Source organism: Alexandromys fortis, unplaced genomic scaffold (assembly GCF_014885135.2).
Source record: "Alexandromys fortis isolate MF-2015 unplaced genomic scaffold, M_Fortis_MF-2015_v1.1 scaffold_80, whole genome shotgun sequence".
Taxonomy (NCBI): Eukaryota; Metazoa; Chordata; class Mammalia; order Rodentia; family Cricetidae; genus Alexandromys; species Alexandromys fortis.
This window is the reverse complement of record NW_026068174.1, coordinates 2,704,982-2,730,268: the sequence shown is the minus strand read 5'-3', so window position 1 is coordinate 2,730,268 and position 25,287 is coordinate 2,704,982. Positions and strand designations below refer to the sequence as shown.

Genomic DNA, 25,287 nt, shown 5'->3' with positions numbered 1-25,287 from the left:
AGATTTATATATTTATTATGTACATAGAACTTTTTTGTTAGCTACCCCATAATAAGAAACTCAGACAGGTCCAGCAGTGGTGGCACACACCTTTAATCCCAGCACTTGGGAGACAGAGGCAGGTGGATCTCTGTGAGTTCGAGGCCAGCCTGGTCTACAGAGTGAGTTCCAGGACTGACTTCATAGAAACCCTGTCTTCAAAAAAAAAAAAAAGAAAGAAACTCAGACAGTTGGCTGGAGAGATGGCTCAGCAATTAAGAGCTCTGACTGCTCCTCCAGAGGACCTGGGTTCAAATCCCAGCACCCACATAGCAACTCACAACTGTCTGTAACTCCAGGACCCAACACCTGCAGACATACATACAGGCAAAAAACAACAATAAAAATAAATAAATTTAAAAAAGAAAGAAACTCAGACAGAAGGAAAACAAAACCTTCCCTTTTTTTTTTTTTTTGCCATTTTGATTTTATAAATCTGCAGTTGGGACTAGAGAGATGGCTCAGCAGTTTAGACCATGTACTCCTCTTGTAGAGGATCCAAGTTTGATTCCCAGCACTTCCATCCAGAAGTTCACAAGCACCCTGTGACTCCAGCTAGGAACCCAGAGCCCACTTCTGGTCTCTACAGGCATCCTTATGTACATGCACGAACAGTCACTCTTACCCATCTCCATTCCACAAACAAGTAAATCTTTGGTTGGTTGGTTTTGGTTTTTACTTATTTAGATTTATTTATTATTATGTATATAGTGTTCTGCCTACATGTACACCTTTATGCCAGAAGGTAGCACCAGATCTCATTACAGATGGTTGTGAGCCACTATATTGTTGCTGGGAATTGAACTCGGGACCTATGGAAGAACAGCCACTGCTCTTAACCACTGAACCATCTCTCCAGCCCCCTGGTTTGGTTTAGTTGTGTCCTTGGCTTGCCTGGAACTCCCTACGTAGACTAGGCTGGCCTCAGGCTCACAGAGATACACTTGCCTCTGTCTCCCGAGTGCTTTTGTTTTTAAATTTTTTTTTTTTTTTAAGTTACTGTTGGTTTGCTTGCCACAAAACCTGATGGCCTGAGATGGAAAGAGAAAACCAACTTCAAGAGTTATTCTCTGATATTTACATGCAATACATAGGTGTCATCCATGCTAGTAAACTAATTATGTCAAAATATTAACTTTAAATTCTAATATTATTGGTTAGAAATTAGTATAAAATCAGTGCTGGTTCTTGGTGGTTTATCTATAATCTGAACCAAGTTTATTGTTTATCAGGGAGGAATATAGAAATATAAAAGTATATGAAAGCCGGGTGGTGGTGGCACACGCCTTTAATCCTAGCACTTGGGAGGCAGAGTCAGGCGGATCTTTGTGAGTTTGAGGCCAGCCTGTTTTACAAGAGCTAGTTCCAGGACAGGCTCCAAAGCTACAGAGAATCCTTGTCTTGAAACAAAACAAACAAAAAAGTATATGAAAAGAAAAAATAGTGGTGAAATAGAGTAGAAAGGTTATATGTTCTCTTTGGGTACTATGGTTTCAGTTTCAGACTTGGTTCACAATAGATTAACTGTGTGATGAGACAAATTTCTAACTAAGTTGTATTCCTATGAGGAGCATCTAACAACTAAATATTAGAAAACATCCACAGTGGTAGCACTCGCCTTTAGTTCCAGGACTTAGAAGGCAGAGGCAGGTGGATCACCAAGTTCAAGCCAGCCTGGTCTACAGAATGAGTTCCAGGACAGCCAAGACTATACAGAAACCCTGTCTCAAAACAACAACAAATAAAAGCACCAAAATAATAATAATAATAATCAGAATACATCCATGCTTTGTTTTTGGAAATAGTTTCTCAGATAATCACATTAAACAAATATTATGTATTTTATGATATTATAAAATTTTACTATTTCTGATAAAGGTTCTGTAAGGTTTTTTTTGTTTTGTTTTGTTTAGGTTTTTTTGTTTTTGATTTTTTTGAGACAGGGTTTCTCTGTGGTTTTGGAGCCTGTCCTGGAACTAGCTCTGTAGACCAGGCTGGTCTCGAACTCACAGAGATCCACCTGCCTCTGTATTAGTACTCAGTAGGCATTGCTGACTTAATATTCTCATGTTCTTTTAAATCATTTTCCGTGTTTTGGAATATGCTTGCTTTCATGTTTTATTTGAAATTTGTCAAGTTACTTTTATATCAATATTGTGATTCTTAGTTTCCGATTGTCTTTTTGTTTTTACAAGCTGCACGATATTTCAGAGTCGGAATTTCTAACTGAAGAGGAGATCATTTGTGATGTTGTATGCCTAGTATATGATGTCACTAATCCCAAATCCTTTGAATACTGTGCCAGGATTTTTAAGGTTTGTTTTTATGGCCATGACTAATTGTAGCTTCATATAGGATTTTCAGAATCTGCAGTGTGGTGTTTCCTAGTTAGAAAATAAAACAAAATAGACTGCAGAGGGCTTTCTTCTTCTTGTTGTTGTTTAGTTGGTTTTTAAAATATATGCATCTATGTGTCCTTATTTCATTCTACACTAATGAAGTCCTGGTCATAGGAAGTAACATGTTTTTATCTACATGTGACTTTGGTGTGTATTTCTGATTGAGAACTTTTGCATTAATATAAGGCCTTCTTAGCTGTTAGGAATGCAAAGAATTATATATATTGCCAGTTACCCAAAGAATAACAACCAGAACGAGGGAATAAACCAAAGGTTTGCAAAATGTATCATTCGCTTTGAGGCTATCAACAAGAGTCAATAGGAAGAGAAAGTTATGTGTACAAAAGTATTTATCCTAATAATTGTCTTTAATATCAAAAACTTTGAAAAAATCCAAATAACTAACAGTTGAAGAATGGCTTTCCAGAAAAGATAAATATCTTGTGAGATATTTTGCAAACACTAAAAACAATCATCTTCATTCTATAGTACAGAAATGATGCAACTATATATTTTAAATGTGTACAGCATAACTGCAGCTGTGTGTATATAAATGTATGTGTGGTGAAAGTATAGCGGCAATATAAAGAATGATTTTTTTTCCAGTATAGAAAATAGATATATATTTTAACATGTTAAAAATTACTGTCACTTGTGTTGGAGAGATGGCTCAGAGGTTAAGAGCACTGACTGCTTGCCCAGAGGTCATGAGTTCAATTCCCAGCAACCGCAGCCATCTGTAATAAGATCTCGTGCCCTCTTTTGGTATGCAAGCATACATACAGACAGAACACTATATACATAATGAATAAGTAAAATCTTTAAAAAAAAAATTAGAGTGACTCTTGAGAATTAGGATAGATCTGTTTTGTCACTCCAGAAAAGCAGTCCTGGTCATGCATAACAACAGGAGACGGCCCTAGTGCTACCAAACTTTGCTTCTCACTTCGTTTTCTGCCTTTGCAGTTATAGTTGCTTTGCCTGTCTTGGGAAGTGTTTTTCATTTACATCTAGTTAAATAGTAATTTTTGAATTTGCCATCCATATTTGATTTCATTTTTTTATTCCATAGCAACATTTTATGGACAGCAGAATTCCCTGCTTAATTGTAGCTGCAAAGTCAGACCTGCATGAAGTTAAACAAGAACATAGTATCTCACCTACTGATTTCTGCAGGAAACACAAAATGCCTCCACCTCAAGCCTTCACTTGCAACACTGCTGATGCACCCAGTAAGGATATCTTTGTTAAATTGACAACAATGGCCATGTATCCGTAAGTACTTGCTCTGTCTCATTTTCATGTTGCATGGTTCATAGTAACATTGCATGCCATTAGCCATGAAAGATGTTTGTCACATAGACATTCATTGTTCAGCAACAGAAAGACTTTGTAATGAGAAGGGATAAATTTGAGCAACTGCAAGCTGCTTTGAGTGTCATAAATGATATAAACTGTGTTTCTAGAGTACTTGTATTTTTTCTGAGCAGGCTGTAGCTGTCCTAACAGGATAGCATAATAAAGCACAGCTACCGCCCAGCATTGAAAAGTAATCCTGCTATAATAAAATGGGGTTGATTTTTCTGTTGATTAATTGGCCTTTGGTGTATGAAGAATTCTAAAGTCTTTTGAGAATTTACATTGAACTTTATGTTTGAATTCAGGATTTGTCTTTTTTTTAAGTGCTGTAAAAAAAATTACAGTGGAATATTTTGTATTATTTTAGCCACAAATTTCATGTACATTTATTATATCTATACATGCATATGTACAAGCATATAATTATGGTTATCTTCATAGTTCACTAACTGCCTTAAATTTGCATGATCTTAATGACATCCTACTCAAGTAGTGTGTGTGTATAAATTCTGTTTGATAACAAAACAGCTTTTCAGGCAGTGCGTTTCTCAGGATTTTAGAGCAAATTCTGTTTATTATTCTTTTAACCTTGAGGTCATTTTCTCATGAAAACTAGATAGAATAAAGTATAATTAATACAGTACTCTTATACAATAGTAATAATTAAACATTGTTGAAAACAAAGATTGAAGTTTCCCAAAAAGGTATTAATTTATACAGATTTTTGAAGTCATAATATACTGGTATTCTATTAAAACACCTTTAAAAAAAAAGCAGCAGGCCTTTGACTTTCTGTTTGTATTGGAAGACAAATCATTCCTATTAATATAAGAGTTAAACCTTTCTGTTTCACCTTTGCTTTACAACTCTCATGTATGTTATCTACAGAGAGGATCATTACAGAGGCAGCCTCTCCCGAGACATGGGCAGCACTGATAGAATAGAGAATTTGAGAAAAATCTGGTTCTTTCTAAAAACTGCTTTGTAAGTTGCTTTTTCTTTATGATTCTGTGGGATTTTGTTTACATTTTCTTATAGGGTGGACAAATCTTCCTTGCTGTTAGTATTTAGAAATATCTAGAAACGCACTGCTTGGTTAGATTCATTGCCTAGCTGTAACTTCTGGTGCTGTCTCTGTTGTGCCAGTGAACCTCTCCAGCCGCAGAGGGGACTGCAAGTGTGACTAGAGCCGCATCTCTAAACACTTTATGCTAACTCGCGTGTGTGTATATATGATAAATGTACATACATAGACACTTCTTGTGTAATTAATACCAAACTACTTCTCATGAAGCATCTCCCTGTTGCTCAGCATACTTTGCATCTCTCCTTTTTGGTGGGTGGAGCCTTGTGGATGTGGAAGTTAGATTCAGTTTATAAAATCACAGATGGAGTCCAGTATGACAGCTGGCAGTGTCTTGTTAACAGTGATGTAATTCCTCATCACAAGCCAGGTTTTAAAAAGAAATATCTTAAGCATTGATTCTCAAAATTCTTGTTTTTCTTTATATTGGGAATTAGGCACTATTGGGAAGCTGCTACTGCCCACAGCCATGCCACTGTGCACTGTGGTCTCATCAGCTCTCACAAGCTAAAGCCAAGGCAGATTGGACCAATTATTTGACTGAGAAGCCTCTAAAAATGATCAGATGTCACAAGAAGTGATGGCATCAATTCATCAGATGATGCTCTCTCAGTGGGTTCTGCGCCAGTCAGTACCTCGTCATGGGTGGTGTAATGGTTTTGTCTGACCACTGAGCAGTCATTGAAGGTCCTGCATTGTAGTCAGGTCTTAGGTGAAATGGGTCACCCATGTGCCTGCGCTAACCAGTGACTTCACTCAACCAGAAAGGAGTCAGAAAACCCTTCAATTTCATAACTGATTCAATTGGCTCACGAGATTTTTACATCCTTACCAGAGTTTCATCCATCATACTTACAGCTGCTGTGTTTTGTAGCTGAAATTAACCCTGTGTTTCTTCTAGTACAAATTGCTGAAGCACTCTGATTTCCTTTGGGAGCCAGGGTGCTTGGTGAACTAAAGACGATGTTGTTCATATCTTCTCGGGGTTGAATATACTCGTCTGTCGACTTTCGTGGTTTGTCACCCTTCTCCTTCCTGGTTCAGGCATGTGTGTATGCTGAGGGAGGAGGTAGAGGAGGGAGTGGCTATTCAATGCTAGCAAACCTCGTCCTTTCAGTTGGCGCTATGGCTTACTCAAGTTTCATTTTTATTAATTTAGATGAGGGTGCCATCTATTGCTGTGCATATTTATTCCACTAAGACTCATCTAATAACGATTCCATTCCCCCTTCAACATTTTTTTTAAAGTATTAGCTAATATTCCCTAGATTTTCTATAGGGAGAGAGGAAGAACTGTTGCTGCTTACTATGTTTTCAGCAAATGTGGAATTCTGCACAACTTTAGCATGCCCCACACTGTCCTTTTCCTTTCTTCAAAGAGTGTTGCATATGCCTAAATCTTTCTTTTTTTAAGTTGGCGCACTCGACTTGTGCCATATTTATAAGAAAGAACTCAACCCTGTCCTTCTGTGTGTTTTCACAGCCATGCCCGGTTACGCTGTATGTGCACCTGCAACAGGTGTACATTTTGCATCTGTCAGAACTTCCTCAACTCAGACTTGCTGCAATCTGTAAAGAACAAAATCTTCACTGCAGTTCTTAACAGGTTCTTAACTTTATTTACTGGGTACCAGGCATTCTGTTAAAATACAAAAGAAAAAGTGGATAACTATTTATTATACAGCTACTCATTATAAAGGCAACAAGTCAGCTGACCCCTACTAACTCCCACTGAAAGTCTCAATATGATGACAATGTTTAGTTTGGGAATCACCATTAATAATTTTTTTTTAATTAGTAGATCTATTTTGGGAACTATTAAACAAGATTTTGAGTCTTTTCACTAGGAAAGTTAGCAGCCTGTTCCATTTTAAGAGGTAGTGTGTTTATGGATCTTTTGGGTGTCCGGTGTTGACTAGGAGGTTTTTTGTAGTGAAGCAAAGACATGTCAATCCAGAATCAGAAACATTGTACTGTACTTAGTTTGTGTTCCTATGATATGTCATATATGCAAACCATACTAATATGAACCAGATTCTCTCTTCTTGAAACCATTTGTAATTCCAGTATTCCTTTTGAGGGAATGTTTATTTGAAAGAACATATTTCTGGAAATGAGAGTAATAATGAACTTTAAGGACTTTAAGGAATATAGAAAAAGAGAAAAAAGAGCTATAATGCTAGATTCTGAGCCCCCCCCCCTCCAGGTTTGTTAGCCTTGCTTATTCCAAACAGGCAGATTACCTATTGAAGTGATTTTAAGTAAGTTAAACTATGACATAGCCTCATAAAGCAATGTATTCTTTCATAAATGAAGGGGGGAAAGTGATGCTTTCATTCTCTCAAAGTAATGAACTTTATTCTTATTCTGATCTTGCTATCCTTTTGTAAATCAGTGTTTTTTTTTTTTTAATTTAAAGCCTACATAATGTTTAGTTTGTATCTGTCTAAGGATGATTTTGGTTTTTGAAGTCATCTAAATATCATTAAGAGCCAGGCTTGATTAAACAGATGGTCAAGATGTCCTAGCTACTTGGTTCTTCCTTGAATACTCTAGCTACATCTATATCCTGGCTAGAGTCTAGCTAGATCAAATAATCATCATATATGATCACCACCGACACAGCAGCTGAACCTGTGAAATGTTGACTGATATGCAAGAGATGGAAGCTAGTTTTGACAGTGTTCTGTAAGGGTTTCAGTGGTGCTTGAGCACTAGCACCTCCAGAATTAGGATGCAGCCCCCTGAAGACACTACTGTGAGGGGATTACCTTGCTCTTGCCTTTGTCGTTTGAGAGCATCTTGTAAAGAAGTGACCAGACTCCACAATGATGACTCACCACAATGATGACTGACAGAAATACAAGGCTAGTTCAAACTGAACAAACCTAGGAGCTCTGGATTTTAAGAGTTGGAAGATTCTGGAATTCATCTGGCTAATCCCATGAGAATGCTTCTCTGCATGCCTTCCTGAGAGGCAGCTATTTGCCTGTGGCTTTCATTTTTAGAGAGAGGCTTTGCTTTTTTGCTTTTGCTTTTTTTTTTTTTTTTTTTTTGGTTTTGTTTTGTTTTTTGTCCCCCACCCCCGAGACAGGATTTCTCTGTGTAACAGCCCCAGCTGTCCTGGAACTCACTCTAGACCAGGCTGGCCTCAAATTCACAAGTCTCTGCCTCCCAATTGCTGGGATTAAAGGAATGTTGCCTCCACCACCCTGCTTGCTTTGAATTTTTTTAGCTAAAATGTTTTTCCTGTAGCTTTCTCTATTCCTTTAGGTTCTGTCCTTTAGAACAACATACAACCACTTTCCCTCATCAATATAGCAATTCTTCAGATACTTGAGGACAGCCATCATGTCTACCCTTGTTTTCTCTTCTCCAGGCACAATACCCCATTTCTTTTAGCTTTCACTTAGGTGCTTTTAGTGACTTCATCATTCCTGATTGTCATCATCTGAAATCCCCTTAAATTAGCGGGTGCCAACAAGAGTGGCTAACAGTGCTCCAGGTGTTGTCTGTCTGGTCCAGAACTGAGAGCAGCCATGTTCCTCACATGTTCAACACCTGACTAGTATGTGACTAAAGTTTCTGTCCCCCATCCCACTGTTGATTGTTATATATATATATATATATATATATATATACAAACAAACTTGGGGATAGTTGAAATTGGACCATTTCTTCATTTCTTCATATGAAATACTATTGAGGCAAATGTCCCTTCCTCTTTAATTGTGCTTTTAATATCTTAGCTGACATTTTAAATGTAAATGTAGGTACATACATCTCTTTACTAAGTGTTATTTTTTAATCCATTTGTCCTAGCTCAATCATTCAAACACTATTTTTATAATTTGTCCCGTTATATAACTATCATTTTGTTACTTTCGAATTGCATAGATTAGATGTGTTTAAGTTTTTTAAAAAATATTTATTTATTATGTATACAATATTCTGTCTGTGTGTATACCTGCAGGCCAGAAGAGGGCGCCAGACCCCATTACAGATGGTTGTGAGCCACCATGTGGTTGCTGGGAATTGAACTCAGGACCTTTGGAAGAGCAGGCAATGCTCTTAACCTCTGAGCCATCTCTCCAGCCCCAATGTGTTTAAGTTTTTAAGTTACTGATAAATAATGTTGACTACTCAGAGATTGAAAAGAGAGAGACGTGAACAAGCCATTGGGAACTCTGTCAGTGATAGATATAAAATTCAGCTAGTGAAAAAAATATTCTTGAGCCATGTGTGGGGGCATACACCTGTAATCTGTTTTTCTTTATCTACATTTTGCCTCTGAGCTTTTTGCCTTTCTTTCTGTATATCTTACTTTCCTGCTGTCTCCATCGCTGACTGACTGACGGCTCCCTGGCTTCTGGCCCCAGGCGCATCCCTCTCTTTCTCCCTCATTCTCTTCTCCTCTCTCTAGATTGCTTCTCCTCTTTATTCTCTGCCAGCCCCTCCTGTCCTCCCGCTGCCTAACTGTTGACCATTCAGCTTTTTATTTCTTGTTTTTGTTTTTCAAGACAGGGTTTCTCTGTAGTTTTGGAGCTTGCCCTGGAACTAGCTCTTGTAAACCAGGCTGGTCCTGAACTCACAGAGATCCGCCTGCCTCTGCCTTCCAAGTGCTGGAATTAAAGGCATGCGCCACCACTGCCCAGCCTCAGCTTTTTATTAGACCATCAGGTGCCTTAGGCAGGTAAGGTAAAACAAATGCAACGCATTTTTACATAATTAAACATTCAGCACAAACAAATATAACACATCTTTACATCATTAACAAAGGCAGCAGAGAGACAGGCTGTGATGGCGCAGGCCTTTAATCCCAGCATTCGAGAGGCAGAGACAGGCAGATCTCTGTGAGTTCAAGGCTAGCTTGGTTTGGAGAAGCGAGTTCCGGGATAGTCTCCAAAGCTATAGAGAGAAACCTTGTCTCAAAAAACAAAAAACAAAGGTAGCAGAAGCAAATGTAACACATCTTTGCCTAGTTAAATTAATATTCCACAATGGTGGCACACACCTGCAATCCCAGTACTCAGTCAGGAAGCTGAGGCAGGAGGATCTCCAGTTCAAGACCAGCCTAGTTTTCACAGTAACTTTGAGGTCTGACTGAATTCCATTCTGAGAACCTAGCTCCAAATATCAAAATAAAATATTTATTCTTACCTAATATGCATTGCATATTGTATTATAATCTAGTATACACTGCATATTATTACCTGTTATAGATTGTATATTACCTAGTATACACACGTTATCTAGTATACACAATGCATATCACTGCCTAGTATACATTGCATGTTATTATCTAGTATACATTGCATCTTCTTATCAGGAGTTTCAGGGAAGGGTTTTCTGGAATCAGTGTATAATTTTCATCACGTTCTTCTGACTTACCAGTGGATTATTTTATTTATTAACTAGGAAATGACATGCTTGATGTTTTATTCTTGGTGAACCTCTCTTTTCTTACAGTAATTACTGATTACAAACCACCTATTTCATTATATATTCTAGAATCTTTTTTTTACATTTATTTATTACATATACAATATTCTGTCTGTGTGTATGCCTGCAGGCCAGAAGAGGGCACCAGACACCATTAAAGATGGTTGTGAGCCACCATGTGGTTACTGGGAATTGAACTCAGGACCTTTGGAAGAGCAGGCAATGCTCTTAACCTCTGAGCCATCTCTCCAGCCCCTCTAGAATCTCTTAATTGCTATCATAGCAGACTGATTCCTTTTCTGTATCATTGGTGACAATTTCCTTAGGTTGATGCAGTTTCCAGGTGAGACTGGAGATGCTTTAAATTGATGTGCTTGCCCTACACTGCAGTCTTCAAGCCAGCTATCTGTCACATCTGTTAAAATGGGAAGTGATTTAATATTGGTGTCAGCACTCCTCACTGGAAATCTGATAGTCAAGATGGAAAGATGAGGAGGAAAACAATGTATGTTTCAGGGGACTCTTTCTTACCTCAGTTGCTGCTTTGCCGTATATTGGATAGAAGTGCAGTGAACTTCGGGGGTTCTGTGCTAAATTTCTTCTGGGTTATAGAAGGGCGTAGAGAAGCAGCACAGGTGAGCTGAGGTCAAAACCCAGCTCCCAAAGGATCTAGCATTCTAGGTAAGTGATGTGGAAGTGTGAGGAGAGATGGTGGCTGAGACCAGCCTGTCTATAACATAAAGGCAGTAACTATTCAGCTGAGCCCTGTATGGCGTAGCACTGGTGTTCGCTGGCTTTCTATTCTACAAACGCTTAAAAACAACATTTTTATGTGACAAGAGCTTGGTATGGTGGGCCTTAGTTCTAATCTCAATACTAGGCAGGCTGAGGCAGGAGAATTATATAGGTTTAAGGCCAGCTTAACATACAGAATGAGTTCTAAATCAGCCTGGGCTAGAATGAGACTCAGGTCTTAAAAACAAAAACAAAAACTCACCTAAGCCAGATGTGGTAGTACACACCTTTCCCAAGCACTTGAGAGGCAGAAACAGGCAGATCTCCAAGTTTGAGGCCAATCTACAGAGTGAGTTCCAGGATAGCCGGGGTTTTGAGACCTTATGTCAAAATAAACAAGCAAACAAAATTTAACATGAAATTTCCTGGTAACTGACAGATATCCATTACAAACTTTTGAAATTACCAGGACAAAGAATGTTTCCAGGCAGTTGTTTGCAGTCTTAGTTTTAAAGTAAAGTTTCCTGAGAATGGAGGCACAACAGAGTATGGAGTAGTGCTAGGCAGAATATCGCCACAAGTTCAAGATCGTGTCACAAACAAATAGGACAGAAAAAAAGGCCACCCAAGGAATGGCAGTGTCTCTGTTCTTCACCCCGTAGTTATTACTCACCCAAGAAAAAGTGTTTGGATGGTGGGATGAGAATGGAAACGTCTCTGTTTTCTCAGGTTTTGACAGTGTTTGGTGGTTGGTCACTTATTGGTTTGCCATGCTTAACATATCTTATTAATGTAATTAATATAAGCAGGAGAGAGAGAGAGAGAGAGAGAGAGAGAGAGAGAGAGAGAGAGAGAGATACTTTATTAAAAGTCACCTGAGGACTTTTCACTGAGTCTCATTCCCTGGAGAGTGTTTTCACCTTCCGCTAAGTGATTTAAAGAAAGGACATGGCAGCAGGCTCACAGACACTTGCATTTAATCCCAGCATTCCAGAGGCAGAGACAGGAGGATCCCTGTGAGTTCCAGCCAAGCCTGGCTTACATAGTTCCAGGACATCAAGGGCTGCATAAACATATATTTCATACCTGAATAGTTTTGTGTTTTCTTTAGAACTATAAATAACTAGAATTGTATGAATTAAAATACATTTAAATGATCCTTACCATGTCAGATTGGGCTACACAAATGGCTCAGAGGTTAAGAGCACTGACTGCTCTTCCAGAGGTCCTGAGTTCAGTTCCCAGCAACTACATGGAGGCTCACAACCATCTGTAATGAGATCTGGTCCAGTCTTCTGGAGGGATACATGCAGGCAGAACACTGTATACATAATAAATATTTTTTTTTTCTTTTTTAGTTTTTCAAGGCAGGGTTTCTCTGTAGCTTTAGAGCCTGTCCTGGAACTAGCTCTTGTAGACCAGGCTGGCCTCAAACTCACAGAGATCCACCTGCCTCTGCCTCCTGAGTGTTGGGATTAAAGGCATGCACCACCATCGTCCTGCCAATAAATAAGTAATTTTTAAAAATAAGGAAACATGTAGTCAGATCATTTTATCTTTGGAAAGGCTTTCATTTCCAAAAGTGCAAATTATGCTAATTGGGGAAAATGCCTTTTGAGATTATTTTAATTTTTAAATACTTTTGGGATCTGAAAGTGATAAACAGTATATAGGAATGAGCTTGGTTGTTTCTTTGAATTACCCAGAATTCTTATTTATTACCTGTTGTAGGCGCCTGCTTGTTTGTTCTCAGCCACTCAGACTCAAAATACTGTATTAATTAAAATCACTGTTTGGCCAATCACTTAAGTGTATTGCTGGTTAGCTCTTACATCTAGAGTTAGCCCATTTCCATTATTTTATATTTTACCATGAGGCTTGTGGCCTACTGGCAAGGTTCCTGCTGGCAGCTTGCGTCTTTCCCCTCTGGTGGCTACATGGCATCTCGTGACTCCTCCTTCTTTCTCCCAGCATTCAGTCTAGTTTTCCCCACCTACCATTTTGCCCTTCGCTCACCCAAGACAGTCCTTTGGTATTCACAGCATACAGAGGGGAATCTCACATTAATTGCCTATTATTCTAACTTAAGAACACCCCTGCTTTATGTGATACTGTTATAGGAGATAACATATAGGAGAGTGCTTTGGAGTTGGTTTGTCCTTTGGATGTTCTTTTTCACTCAGTTGCCTCTGCTACTTGGTGATTTTTAGTCATCTTTTAAAATTTTTTTGTACAGTAGATTTTGGTCATATTCTTTCTCCCTTTTTAAATACTCTCGTTCTTTTTCAAAGCATGGTTTCTATGTGGAATCTTCCCACTTGTCTTAACTTACAATTAATCATAATTGTTTATTTTACAATTCATTATTTTTGTGCAATTTTCTTTGGTGCTTAGATTGCTTTAGGATTTTTTTCATTTTATTTTATTTGTATTAGCCATATAAATTATCTATTCATGTTTGGTTTCCAAGTACATAATTCACACTATTTGCTGACTTAAAGATACTTGGATAGACATTGTCCCTATTGTGTTTTTAATACATTTTAAAACTGATTATATATGGTGTTTATTTTAAGCTATTTACTAATGGACTACTACTAATTGTCTATGTTACTTTGATAATCACCCAACTTCTTTCCTTATAAAGTTTGAATTAATGTTTATTTAGGTGCCCTTTTAAAGGAAAGGACTTTTATTTGTCAGACCAAAATGAATTGCTTTTTCATAGAATTATATTGTGAAAAGGATCTATTCTTAGGATCATAAATACCAGAGCAGCCAGTGTTCTTACCTGCTGAGCCATCTCTCCAGCCCCTATTGTTACATTTAAGATAACTCAAGAGCTTGTGTTACAGATTCTCAGTCAGCTGCTGCTGATTAGGATTTCAGATTATTTTCCTTCTGGTTCATTAAAGAACATGACACGGTAAAGTTTGCCTGATTTGCTCTTTAAGCATCCCTAGTCAACAGAGATCGTGGAGCATTTCCTGCATATCTGAATCATCTGTAAACTTGGGTTCTTACTGCTTGGGGAAGCATTACTTGACCCTGGGGCAAAGCTGTACCTCTCCCAAAGTGTATGACTGTTAGGCATGCTGCTCAGTTAACAGCTTGCTTGTGGTTTCTGTCCCAGTTCATCTCTATTGCGTGCTGTGCACTGATTTCTTAATCTCTCCTGAGAAACCTGTTAAATATTTCATGCCTTGTAGCTCCATTAGGAGACCTGTACTAGCAGGACCAGGACTATAGGTCAGTGTTAGCTTGCTGGCCTCACATCCACACACACATACACACATAATGAAATCAGAGGAATAAACTGATAGCAGTAATGGCATTATTATTAGACATAAATGTAGGAAATGCCAGGTAGAAACACTTGGGGAACTGAAGCAAGGAGGTCCAGAAACCTTTCTTCGTAGAGTGTAACTCAAAAAACCTCATGCTTTATAGTTACCTAAGAGTACTTTCTTAAAAGTTCATCCCTGAGATACATAAATGGAGTTGTAAAATTAGAATACCACTTATATTAGTGCATCTGTTTCCTATGAGTTATAGTTAGAAAGGATAAATGGAAAGATGAAAGGAATGAAAATTAAAACTTCAAATTCCTTTCTAAGAAGTTACAAGAGAATACTAATTAAATAATACTGAAAGTATAGCAATGGGCTGGAGAGCTGACTCGGTGGTTAAAAGCACTTGTGGCTCTTGGGTTTGATTTCCAGTACCCACATGCTGGTTCACTCCACTTCCAGGGTATTCTGTATACTGATACCCCCCTTCTGACCTCTAAGGGCAATAAGCATACACGTAGTGCACATACATGCATACACACAAGCAAAACACACTTTAAAAAAATCCAATAAATTTAGCCAGGCAGTGGTAGTGCACACCTTTAATCCCAGCACTTGGGAGGCAGAGACAGAGGCAGGTGGATCTCTTGAGTTTGAGATTAGCCAGGTCTACAAAATGAGTTCCAGTACAGCTAGGGCTACATAGAGAAATGCAGTCCCAAAAAAACAAAACAATCTAGTAAGCTGTTTAAAAATACAACAAACAAAACAAAAAGGAAGCTGACTATGGTGACACACCTTTTTTTTTTTTTTTTTGCCAATTAGAAAACATTTATTAATCTCTTCCTAGGTTCAAGCCATCATGGTAAACTATGTAAAAGATCTAAAAAGAAAAAAAAGGTCTTATTTACATTTTGGTGACACACTCTTAAAACTCCGAGAACTCAGGAAGCGGCTGAATTAGACCTTAGATACAGATGGGGGCCAGCAAGATGACCTAGTGGGTAAAGGCACTCTCCACTAAGCATGGCAACCTGAGTTCAATCCCTGGACTTACTAACGGAAGAGAGGACTAACTCATGCTTGCCTCTGACCTTCATGTGTATGCCGAGGCATTACTCTGCCCCATTTCCCTACCCCCTATAAGTAATAAAATTTGAAAATGACAGCAACAAGCAGAGCTTTGCGAAACACATTCATTCCAGGACTACTCATGAGAAGTAATTCTGACAGAACTAGTGTGACTATGGCTAACTTTAATACCAATACTTTCTCTCTGTACCTGTATGTTGAAGAACAAAGGAGAAAATTAAAAAGCAAAAGCAAGCTATCTGGACATAGTAACTCCTGTCTGTAAATCTAGCCCTGGGAGGCAGAGGTGGCAGGATCAGAAGCTCAGGGCCAGCCTAATCAGCATCACAAATCCCTGCCTGGAAATAAGTAGAGCTGGGGATGTAGCTCAGTGATGGAATGTGCCAGGCCCTAGGTTATTCCCCACAAAATAAAAACTCAAAATTGAAACAAAAGCTGTAATACACTTTCAACCGGTGCTAATACTTTAGGGCAATGGTTCTCAGCCTTCCTAGTGTTCTCAGCCTTCCTGGTGTTGCGACCCTTTGATACAGTTCTTCATACGGTGACCCCCAACCATAAAATAATTTTTGTTGCTACTTCGTAACAATAATTTTGCTGCTGTTATGAATTATAATGTAAATATCTGTGTTATGTGATGGTCTCAGGCGAGCTCTATGAAAGGGTCGTGGACACCCAGCCCCCCAAGGGGTATAGACCCACGGGTTGAGAATCACTGCTTTAAGCCATCTCTTCCCTACTGGAAATGCAAAATGTAACCTCTATTTGTTTCTGTATGAAAACTTGATGAGCTAATAGTTTGGAATGTCAGGATCATTTTTTCCATATATAATACTTTTACTTTTCAACATTCTGAAATTTTAAGCTTATAAAAGCTTCATGACTTATGATTATTAGCATCAGTTGAGTGACTTCTGTGGTTGTCATATGTTGTCAGGCAATGCTTATGGTAGAGGTTTGAAAGGTTTTCTCAGTGTCTCGTTCACTAGTTCACCAGTCTCCTAGGGATATATAGGGGATCCATGTAGCAGCTTCAGGTTTCCTTGTTCAGTGTGTGAATGTTTTAATATAGTTTTTAACTCAGTAATTATCTGTGTGATGCATATATTTTAAATATAGAAAGCATAAGATTTAATCTTATAGAAAAGGAACCCAAAATATATGTAGGATGTTTATTTGAGAGATGTTATTTTAAGTCCCGTTCTTTCGTGAGCCCTGCTGTGAACTGCCAACTGTGTGCATGTGTATGAAAGGTTAAAAGCCCGGGTAGCTGAATGGGGTGCCATGCTGTTAGCAGACGACGAAGGCAGTATCACTCACCAGGTGCACGCCGTCCGCTCTGTAGAAGATTCCATCTTCATGGAGTCATCTCATGGCGAGCTTTTTCTTGATGACAGGTAACATTTCCCACCATCAGTGGGTTGGCTGCGTTAGAATCTTTACAGCTAGAAAAAAACTGAGATCTAAATATTCTCTTCCCTAACCTTTTAAGAAAATAAAAACATTGCCTGTTGGAAAAACTAGCTTGCAATGTAGAATAAACCTGTGCTATCACTTTGCTTTGTCCAACACAACTGAGAAGAGACTTGTGAGGATGTGATGTTGAGTGCATGTGTTGTTTGGCTGTGCCGAGATGCATGGGGCACTGGCTTGTGTTGCAGTGGTTTCTAGAGAAGAACAGATTGCATTTTGTGAAAGCTAATCCAAACATTATGTAAGTATGACCAAGGCAAAGTAGCTGTGCACAGAGTTGACCTCCTTGACTCTTAACTCCTTTGCATACTGCATCTTGGTCTTTTAGTATCCGACTTTTGCTTCAAATCTGCCTAATTGTAAAGTAACCAAGACTGTCTCACTAAGCTCTTTCTGGAAGTTTTTACATCACCTCAATTGTGTGCACTTACCCAAGAACCCGGCCTAATTCTCTTCATTGACACTTAAATAAAATGTTCCAACCATTTAAGCTTTATCCTTGTCATGGTAAGCTGTCATACTTGAGACACCTGAGGGTACTTAGCAGTATTATTAACTGAGCATGCCCACAAACTCAGTTTGTGGTATTAGACTGTCCCTGTTCTCATTGTATATAATATAGCTTCTTTGTGTCATCACTTTTTGATGAATCATATTCCATCATGCCATTTATTTGGTGTCATTATCACTGCCTGTCTAACTAACATCAAGGTTTGTTGGGTTTAGTTTTAGTTTTTTTCTCTTCAATTAGCATTAACCAAACTAAGCATTAATCAGTCTTCCCTTCTTCTTTGGGGGGAATTTTTTAGAGGGGGTGAATTTCTAAGTCTCAAGTTTTTCACATATTAAGACTTGCTCTTGAGACAGTATTACTGTCACTTGTCAGTTAACTGCTTACAAGATAGCTTTTGATTCCTAAGAATAGAAGTTTTTGTCTTGCTTGCATTTCATGAATAAGACCCTAAGAATTGTAAGACTCCAGCCTAATTCTCCTTTTGAAGGACTGTGGTGACATTAAAATGTATTCAGCTGATTTATCTAACTTTATTTCCCATGTCACAAAAGTGTATAAAATTTTAAGTGTCAACTTCCAAGTAGTAGCTAATTGTAAAGACATTTGTCTTTACTGGTGTCTGTATTGTATGTATAGCCATGTATATGAATGTTTTGGGTAAGCATTACTATATGTAATTAGCCTGACAAGTGTGCTAATATTTCACCCAGATAGAGGGTTAGGTTAGATGATTGCTGTAAAATTTCCCTACTAATAATGTTTTAAATATAAATTCTATTTTCTGACTGCAGGCACGTGACACAAGCTGACCTCAAGAGCTCCACGTTCTGGCTTCGAGCGAGTTTTGGTGCTACCGTTTTTGCAGTTTTGGGCTTTGCTATGTACAAAGCATTATTGAAACAGCGGTGATTAAAAAGTAATAATAATCGGCCTACCAAAAGCAAATACTTTTATGTACATTCTGAATGCTTTAAATTCTGCTAGAAATATTGAGATATTTATACATGCAGAGTTACTTTATTAATATTTGTAATTCATGCATAAGAGTATTTTACTGATAGTTGATGACTGCAGTATTGGCTGGCATGTGGAAGAAAACACCTTAGTAGCCAAATTTAAGTAAGTGGCTGAATTTCAGAGGCCAAAAGGGAATATTTTGTAAATAATGTATATATTCAGGCAAGATATGGTCTCCCACACTGAGTCCTAGAAATGGTGTTTGCAGACATTTCTACATTAGCGTCATAGTGTTCACTTGGCTCACTCCACTAGGTTTCAGTCACCAGAGATCGTGCCACTCTTGAATCACGTATTTATTTCACGTTGACTCAGAAAGATCCTTTGGCTTCTACAGCCACTTCTCCCTGTTTCTAAGATCACACAGGAGTCAAGGTTAGCTTTCCAAAACCACTTGTTTCCGTCACTTATGCTAGGCCAGAATCGAAGCCATTGTGAAATCTAGAAAATTGTGTAGCTGAGAGTGTGACTGAGGAGCTGAGGCAGAAGCGGCTAGCAAAGGTGTTACCTGTGTGACTACAGTGCTTGTCAGTGTGTGGGATTTTATAGCCCTTTCAATCAAACGGGAAACAATTTGTATATTATCAATGTTTTTAGTTTGAACAGGCCGCCCTGACCACTGCTGATCTTCATCTGAAGTGAAACTGTTCTCTAATGGCCGTGTCTGTTGTAGTTTCTGCCGTAGCTGCATGTGTCACAAAGTGTTCTATATCTGGCTGGGATAATCTAGAGGCAGCACTTTTTTAATGGTAAAATAAATCTAATGAATATAAACTCTCACAATAAACCTATTTTTTCCATCATTGACCTTTTTAGGTATTTAAATAAATAATTACTGTGTAATGTGATGTGGGGTTTTGTCTTATAAAGTATCTCTGTCCAGGTGGGAGTCAGCTCCTCTGCTTTCTTCCTTCTTAGTTTAGAAATTATTTTTTATACAAAAGCACCATCCTCAGGAGGAGGGAAGCCGAGTAGGCTCTATGTATCTCATATCTGAGAGATATGTCCTCAGAGGCCAGCATACCTCTGCTTGCGCCGGCTGCTGTGGCTGCTGCTGGCTTAGGGTTAGACCTCACCTTTAACATGATGGCTCTTCCCTCTGCTGTCCTGAGGACATTTTTTTAATTAATTTATTTATTAATTTATTAAAAATTTCCACCTCCTTCCATTTCCCTCCCACTCCGTCCCTCCCCCTCCCTCTCCAGTCCTAAGAGCTGTCAGGGTTTCCTGCCCTGTGGGAAGTCCAAGGTCCTCCCCCCTCCATCCAGGTCTAGGAAGGTGAGAGCATCCAAACAGACTAGGCTCCCACAAGGCTAGTCCATGCAGTAGAATCAAAACTCAGTGCCATTGTCCTTGGCTTCTCAGTCAGCCCTCATTGTCAGCCACATTCAGAGTCCAGTTTGACTGTAATGCAAAGGACACTGTCATTAAGACAAAAAGGCAACCTGAGGACATTTTCTCAAGTGGTCACACTTCCTGAGCAACTGATCACAGCTTAGCCCATTATAAACTTGTTCTTTTGCTTATTCCCTGTCTCTCCTTCCTCTTCCCATTTTCACTCTAAATTTAAAGAAAAAATTAAACATGGCAACACCTCAGTTTTATTATTTTAAATTTTTTATTATACTGTATTTATTTGTGTATGTGTGTGTGTATGGGCCCGTGTATGTTGTAACGTGTGTGTTCAGAAGACAACAAATCAGAGGAGTCAGGCCTCGGGTACAGGGTGGGTCTTGGCAGTGGGATGGTGAGCAGGAGACTGCCTGCTGAGCTATCTCTCAGGCCCTTAATTTTGATTGCTTTCTGACAATTTCCCACATGCCAAATAAATTGATCTCAGTTGCACACTTTTCAAAGAAAGCTATGTCCTTTCACATTTCTTTTTGTTTTGACTAAAATAATAGCCCTTAAATATTGCTGTGTTTGTGAGAACCAGGAAAGAAAACAATTTGTCAAGAGGCAGAAAGTGGCCATGCATGGTGGCGCACACCTTTAGACCCAGCACTCAGGAGGCAGAGGCAGGTGGATCTCTGAGTTCGAGGCCAGCCTGGTCTACAGAGTGAGTGCCACAAAAATTGTCACCACATAGAGAAACCCTGTCTCCAGGTGGATTGGGGTATGTGTGCGGAAAGTGCAGGGTTTATATATTTAAACTTTTTTTCTCACTCTTAATATATTTATTTATTTTTGAGGATTTTGTTTGTTTGTGTTTTTTGTGACAAGGTCTCATCTAAATACTTTTTGGGTGTCCTGGAACTCCCTTTATTGACCAGGGTTGCTGTAGATCTACCTCCTAAGTGCCAGGATTAAAGGCTAACAGAATGTGCCACCATGCCTGGCTGATCTTGTCGTTTTTGTCCTTGATTCACAAAACGTCAAGAGAGGAGAGATGCCCCAATTGTCTCTGTTGGTGGATGGCAGGCGTGTAGGTATGTTCCTTTGTTTTACATCCATTTTAGGAACTAGTTAATGTGGGAAAACACAGTAAGAGGCTTCTTCTGACTTGGACGGTTTGCTCCAAAAATGCAAGCTGTAAGAATACTTAAAAAAAAAAAAAATGAATTGGGGACTAAAGAATTAAAAGAAAACCTTTCACCGAATACCAGCTGAATTGTCTTGTAAACGAGCAATTCTGAGACCACTTGTTAAAATGGTTGGTTTTTTTTTTTGTTTGTTTTTTTGAGACAGGGCTTCTCTGTAGTTTGGAGCCCGGCTGTCTTTTCTTTCTTATAAATTAAACACTCCAAGTGTTTACCAGTTTTGAGCCAGATGGTAGTGGCGCACTCTTTTAATCCCAGCAGTCGGGAGACAGAGGCAGGTGGATCTCTGTGAGTTCGAGGCCTGCCTGGTCTACAAGAGCTAGTTCCAGGACAGACTCCAAAGCTATAGAGAAACCCTGTCTCGAAAAACAAAAACAAAAAACACACAAAAAAGTTTTAATGAGTAATAAATAAGACATTTTAAAAAGAACTGTCGCCGGGCAGTGGTGGCGCAGGCCTTTAATCCCAGCACTCGGGAGGCAGGCGGATCTCTGTGAGTTCGAGACCAGCCTGGTCTACAAGAGCTAGTTCCAGGACAGGCTCCAAAACCACAGAGAAACCCTGTCTTGAAAAAATATAAATAAGTAAATGAATAAATAAATAAATAAATTTTAAAAAAAAAGGACTGTCACTTTGAAGGCTTATCCTATGGCTTACTCACCATAACATACTCTCCCTTCATGCCTCAGGGGTCTTAGCTTTGTGCTGTGATATCATTCTTATGTACATTTGCCCAAAAAAGCTCCCATATTGTTTGTAGTAATAAATACCAGAGTAAGTGTGGGCTGTGATGGTAGACATTTGGGGAGCACATAACCATCTGAAGTGACCTACAAAATGAAAGTAGAGAACAGTGGACATCTTGTTCTGTGCATATTTACACATCAGCTACGTGGAAGGCATCACAGGAGAGTAGACTGATGGAGCCAATCCTGAATGAAAGGATAACCATCCTGACCTGCAGAGAGATGGTGGAACAATGAGCAGCAGAGAAGAAACAGAGGTAAGTGCGCAATCTCTGTGGTTTCCTAAAAGGCCCTTAGAATGCAAGTAAGATTAGCTTTGATACCCCCACTTTGCCTGGACTGTATTAGTATAAGTCAGGATAAAGCCTCTTTAAAATGTACAGTTGTTTTTATCTTTTTTGTCTGTTTGTTTTCAAGACAAGGTCTAACCCTAACACTAACAAGTTTCTCAGTGTATCCCTGGCTATCCTGGAACTCACTCTGTAGACCAGACTGACCTCAAACTTGGGGATCCACCTGCCTCTGCCCCCTGAGTGCTGGAATTAAAGGTGTGCACCACCACCACCCAGCTGTTTGTCTGTATCTTTGGAGGGTTGCTTCCAAGAGCTTCATGAATACCAGCCCTCAGATGCTTGAGAGTATGTGTGCGTGTAAATAATATAAATAATATATATATAACATATAATAATGTATATAACCCATGCACATCCTCCTAGTTTACTTACAATATCTAACTATTTCGTGCTTACAATATATTTTACAGTATAAAGGCCATATAAATAGTTATATTTTTCTTAGGGAGTGATGATAAGGAAAAAAATGTCTGTTCTGGAGCAAATGCAGCCATACTACTAAACTAGACAGCACATGGATGAGATGTGTTGGACAGTACAGGTCTGTGGAGGACTGGAGGCTACATAAGGATACCTACACATTACAATATCTTCATGGGCTCCCTGTCATACTTGGCAGCTTACAAATTCAAGTTATAATTTTTTGCTACTTTTTGAAAAACTATTTTTAATACAGGTTTGACCAAATCTGCAAAGAGAACTCACAGAGGTGATTATGCAGATCTTAGAAACACGTGTCAGTGGATGTATAGCTCAGTGTTGGAGCATGTGCTTAGCACTTGTAAGTCCCTGAGCTTCATCTCCAGTACAGACAGACCGACCAGTAGTAGATAGCCTAGTCTTACTAGCATGCTTATTCATAACATTTTAATTTGAGGGGAGTGATCTTTTTTCTTTTAATATTTTATTTATTTATTATGTATACAATATTTTTATTGCATGTATGCCTACAGGCCAGAAGAGGGCACCAGACCTCATTACAGATGGTTGTGAGCCACCATGTGGTTGCTGGGAATTGAACTCAGTACCTTTGGAAGAGCAGGCAATGCCCTTAACCTTTGAGCCATCTCTCTAGCCCCGAGGGGAGTGATCTTGAGACAGGGTTTTTCTGTGTAGAGCCTTGGCTTTCTTGGAACTCGATCTGTAGACCAGCCTGGCCTTAAACTCATAGAGATCCGCCTGCCTCTACCTCCCAAGTGCCGGGACTAAAGGCATGCACTACCATTACCCAGCTTCTCTCTTGTGTTATTAACTCTGTTAAAATGCCCTCTCAGCAAGAACAAATAAATGTCTGTTAACCTGTTTGGCCCTTAGATATGAAAGTCTCATCTACTGTGGATATCACATTGGTATATCTGAGAATGTTCTAGTGTATCCAAATTTCAGAAACCAGTCCCCTTCCCCTGTGACACACTCAGACTCCCCAGTCTGCTTATCTCAGTTTCAGGGTTCATAAAGTTTAGCCACTGTATTGGATGTAGAGATTTTGCCACTATTAGGACTACGGCCTGACCTCACAGAGCCACTCTGCTTCTTGCCATGCTTTCTAGGGGAGCGTTTGCACTGTAGGTTTTTTTTGTTTGTTTTGTTTTTTTCCTTTCCCAGAGCTTGTTACCAGAGTGATATTAATGTGCCTGTAGTAGTTTAACTTACAGGTTGCAAACTCTTTCTGTAAAAGGTACAAACAGTAAGCATCAGACTTCCACTACAGAACCCTGTGTAGAATGAAGATCCCTGTAGACACAAGGTAAGCAAATAGATGTGACTTCATGTATACTGAAATTAGTATTTCATACAACCTTTACATGCCACAGAAGAGTCTTTCTGGATTTTTCTTTGGTGATCAGTTTTTTGATTTTGTTTTTTCTCATGTGTGAGTGCATCTAAGTATGTGTGTGTGTGTGTGCATCTAAGTATGTGTGTGTGTGTGTGTGTGTGTGTGCATGCATGTATAAGAAGCCCTAAGGTTGACTTCATGTGTCTTCCTTAATTGCTTTTCACTTTATTTTTTTATTTTACTTTTTGATTTTTTTTTTTTTCATGACAGGGTTTCTCTGTGGCTTTCGAGCCTGTCCTGGAACTAGCTCTGTAGACCAGGTTGGCCTTGAACTCACAGAGATCCACCTGCCTCTGCCTCCCAAGTGCTGGGATTAAAGTTATGAACCACCACATCCCTTGGGTTTACTTGACCATTAAAAATCTAGAGTTCATTCTTAGATGTACAGAAACTGATTTAATTCAGCAGTTGTTGTTAGTCATTACATCACCATGGAATTGGAATGCACAACACTTAGAATATAAAGACACTGGTCGTGTTTGTGTGGAAACGAAGATTGGAGGTGGAGGATGTGTCTTTGTATTCAGAGCCTCCTTTATATAGGTTCTGAACTAAGTGCCAGGGTGTGTATGAAATAATCTGGCGTGGTGGTGCCCGGTGGTGCTTGTCCTGGTTTTCCACTCCCATGGGGAGAAGTCATATTAAGTACCACAAGTAGAGAGCTTATAAGAGCAGTAATGGCTAAGCTCAATCACCAGATATTTTTCTGCAGTTGAGTTCCCAGAAAGTTCTGCAGAAGGTGGTGCTCAACTTAGACCTGAAATAATCCACACTTAAAGAGTTGTATGTCATCTGGGAGGTGGTGGTGCAAACGTTTAACCCCATCACTTGGGAGGCAGAGGCCAGCCTGGTCTGCAAAAACAAAAAACAAAAACAAAGCAAAAAGTTGTCTGTCTCACTGAGTTGGGGAGTTCAAGTGCCTATGTGCCTCTTGCTGGGGTTAGAGGTCAGTTGCTATTTCACTGAAAGAACTGCCCCCAACTTAGCTTGTATAAGAATTGAAATTCATACTTCTGTAAAATCTGTCAAAGCAGCAGCTGAATTTGGAAAGTACACTGTGTAATGTGCTTGGAACAGGATAGTTGTTCATTTCAAACAGCATGGGAACAGTGCTCAGCTGTTAGCTATACGTGGCAGCTGAAATACATCAGAGCACAACTCCATTGCCAGCCAGGTATAGATCACCTCGCATTGCCGTCAGAGTTCAGCCACATTTAGGATTCACTTTGGAAAAGGGAGAGTGACTATGTCCAGGCCCACTGAGAAGCTCTGTGTGGCTAGCAATCACGGAGAAAGAAGTAAGAGATAACTGGCTAGCCAGTCAGAGCTGCATGATAAGACCCTGCCTTGAAATATGTGTGTGTATA

General features: G+C 39.2%; 1 protein-coding gene across 1 annotated transcript in view; it reads left to right on the top strand.

The window, feature by feature from the left end:
• Rhot1 (ras homolog family member T1) overlaps nt 1-19,292 on the top strand; it is a 71,101-nt gene extending 51,809 nt beyond the window's left edge. Inside the window, exons 17-22 of the mRNA XM_050128582.1 lie at nt 2,235-2,354; nt 3,511-3,713; nt 4,686-4,781; nt 6,365-6,487; nt 16,694-16,837; nt 18,219-19,292. Of these exons, the coding sequence (XP_049984539.1) occupies nt 2,235-2,354; nt 3,511-3,713; nt 4,686-4,781; nt 6,365-6,487; nt 16,694-16,837; nt 18,219-18,336 (804 nt within the window). The 3' untranslated portion in view covers nt 18,337-19,292. The remainder of the gene's footprint in view (nt 1-2,234; nt 2,355-3,510; nt 3,714-4,685; nt 4,782-6,364; nt 6,488-16,693; nt 16,838-18,218) is intronic.
• Nucleotides 19,293-25,287: the final 5,995 nt, after the last annotated feature.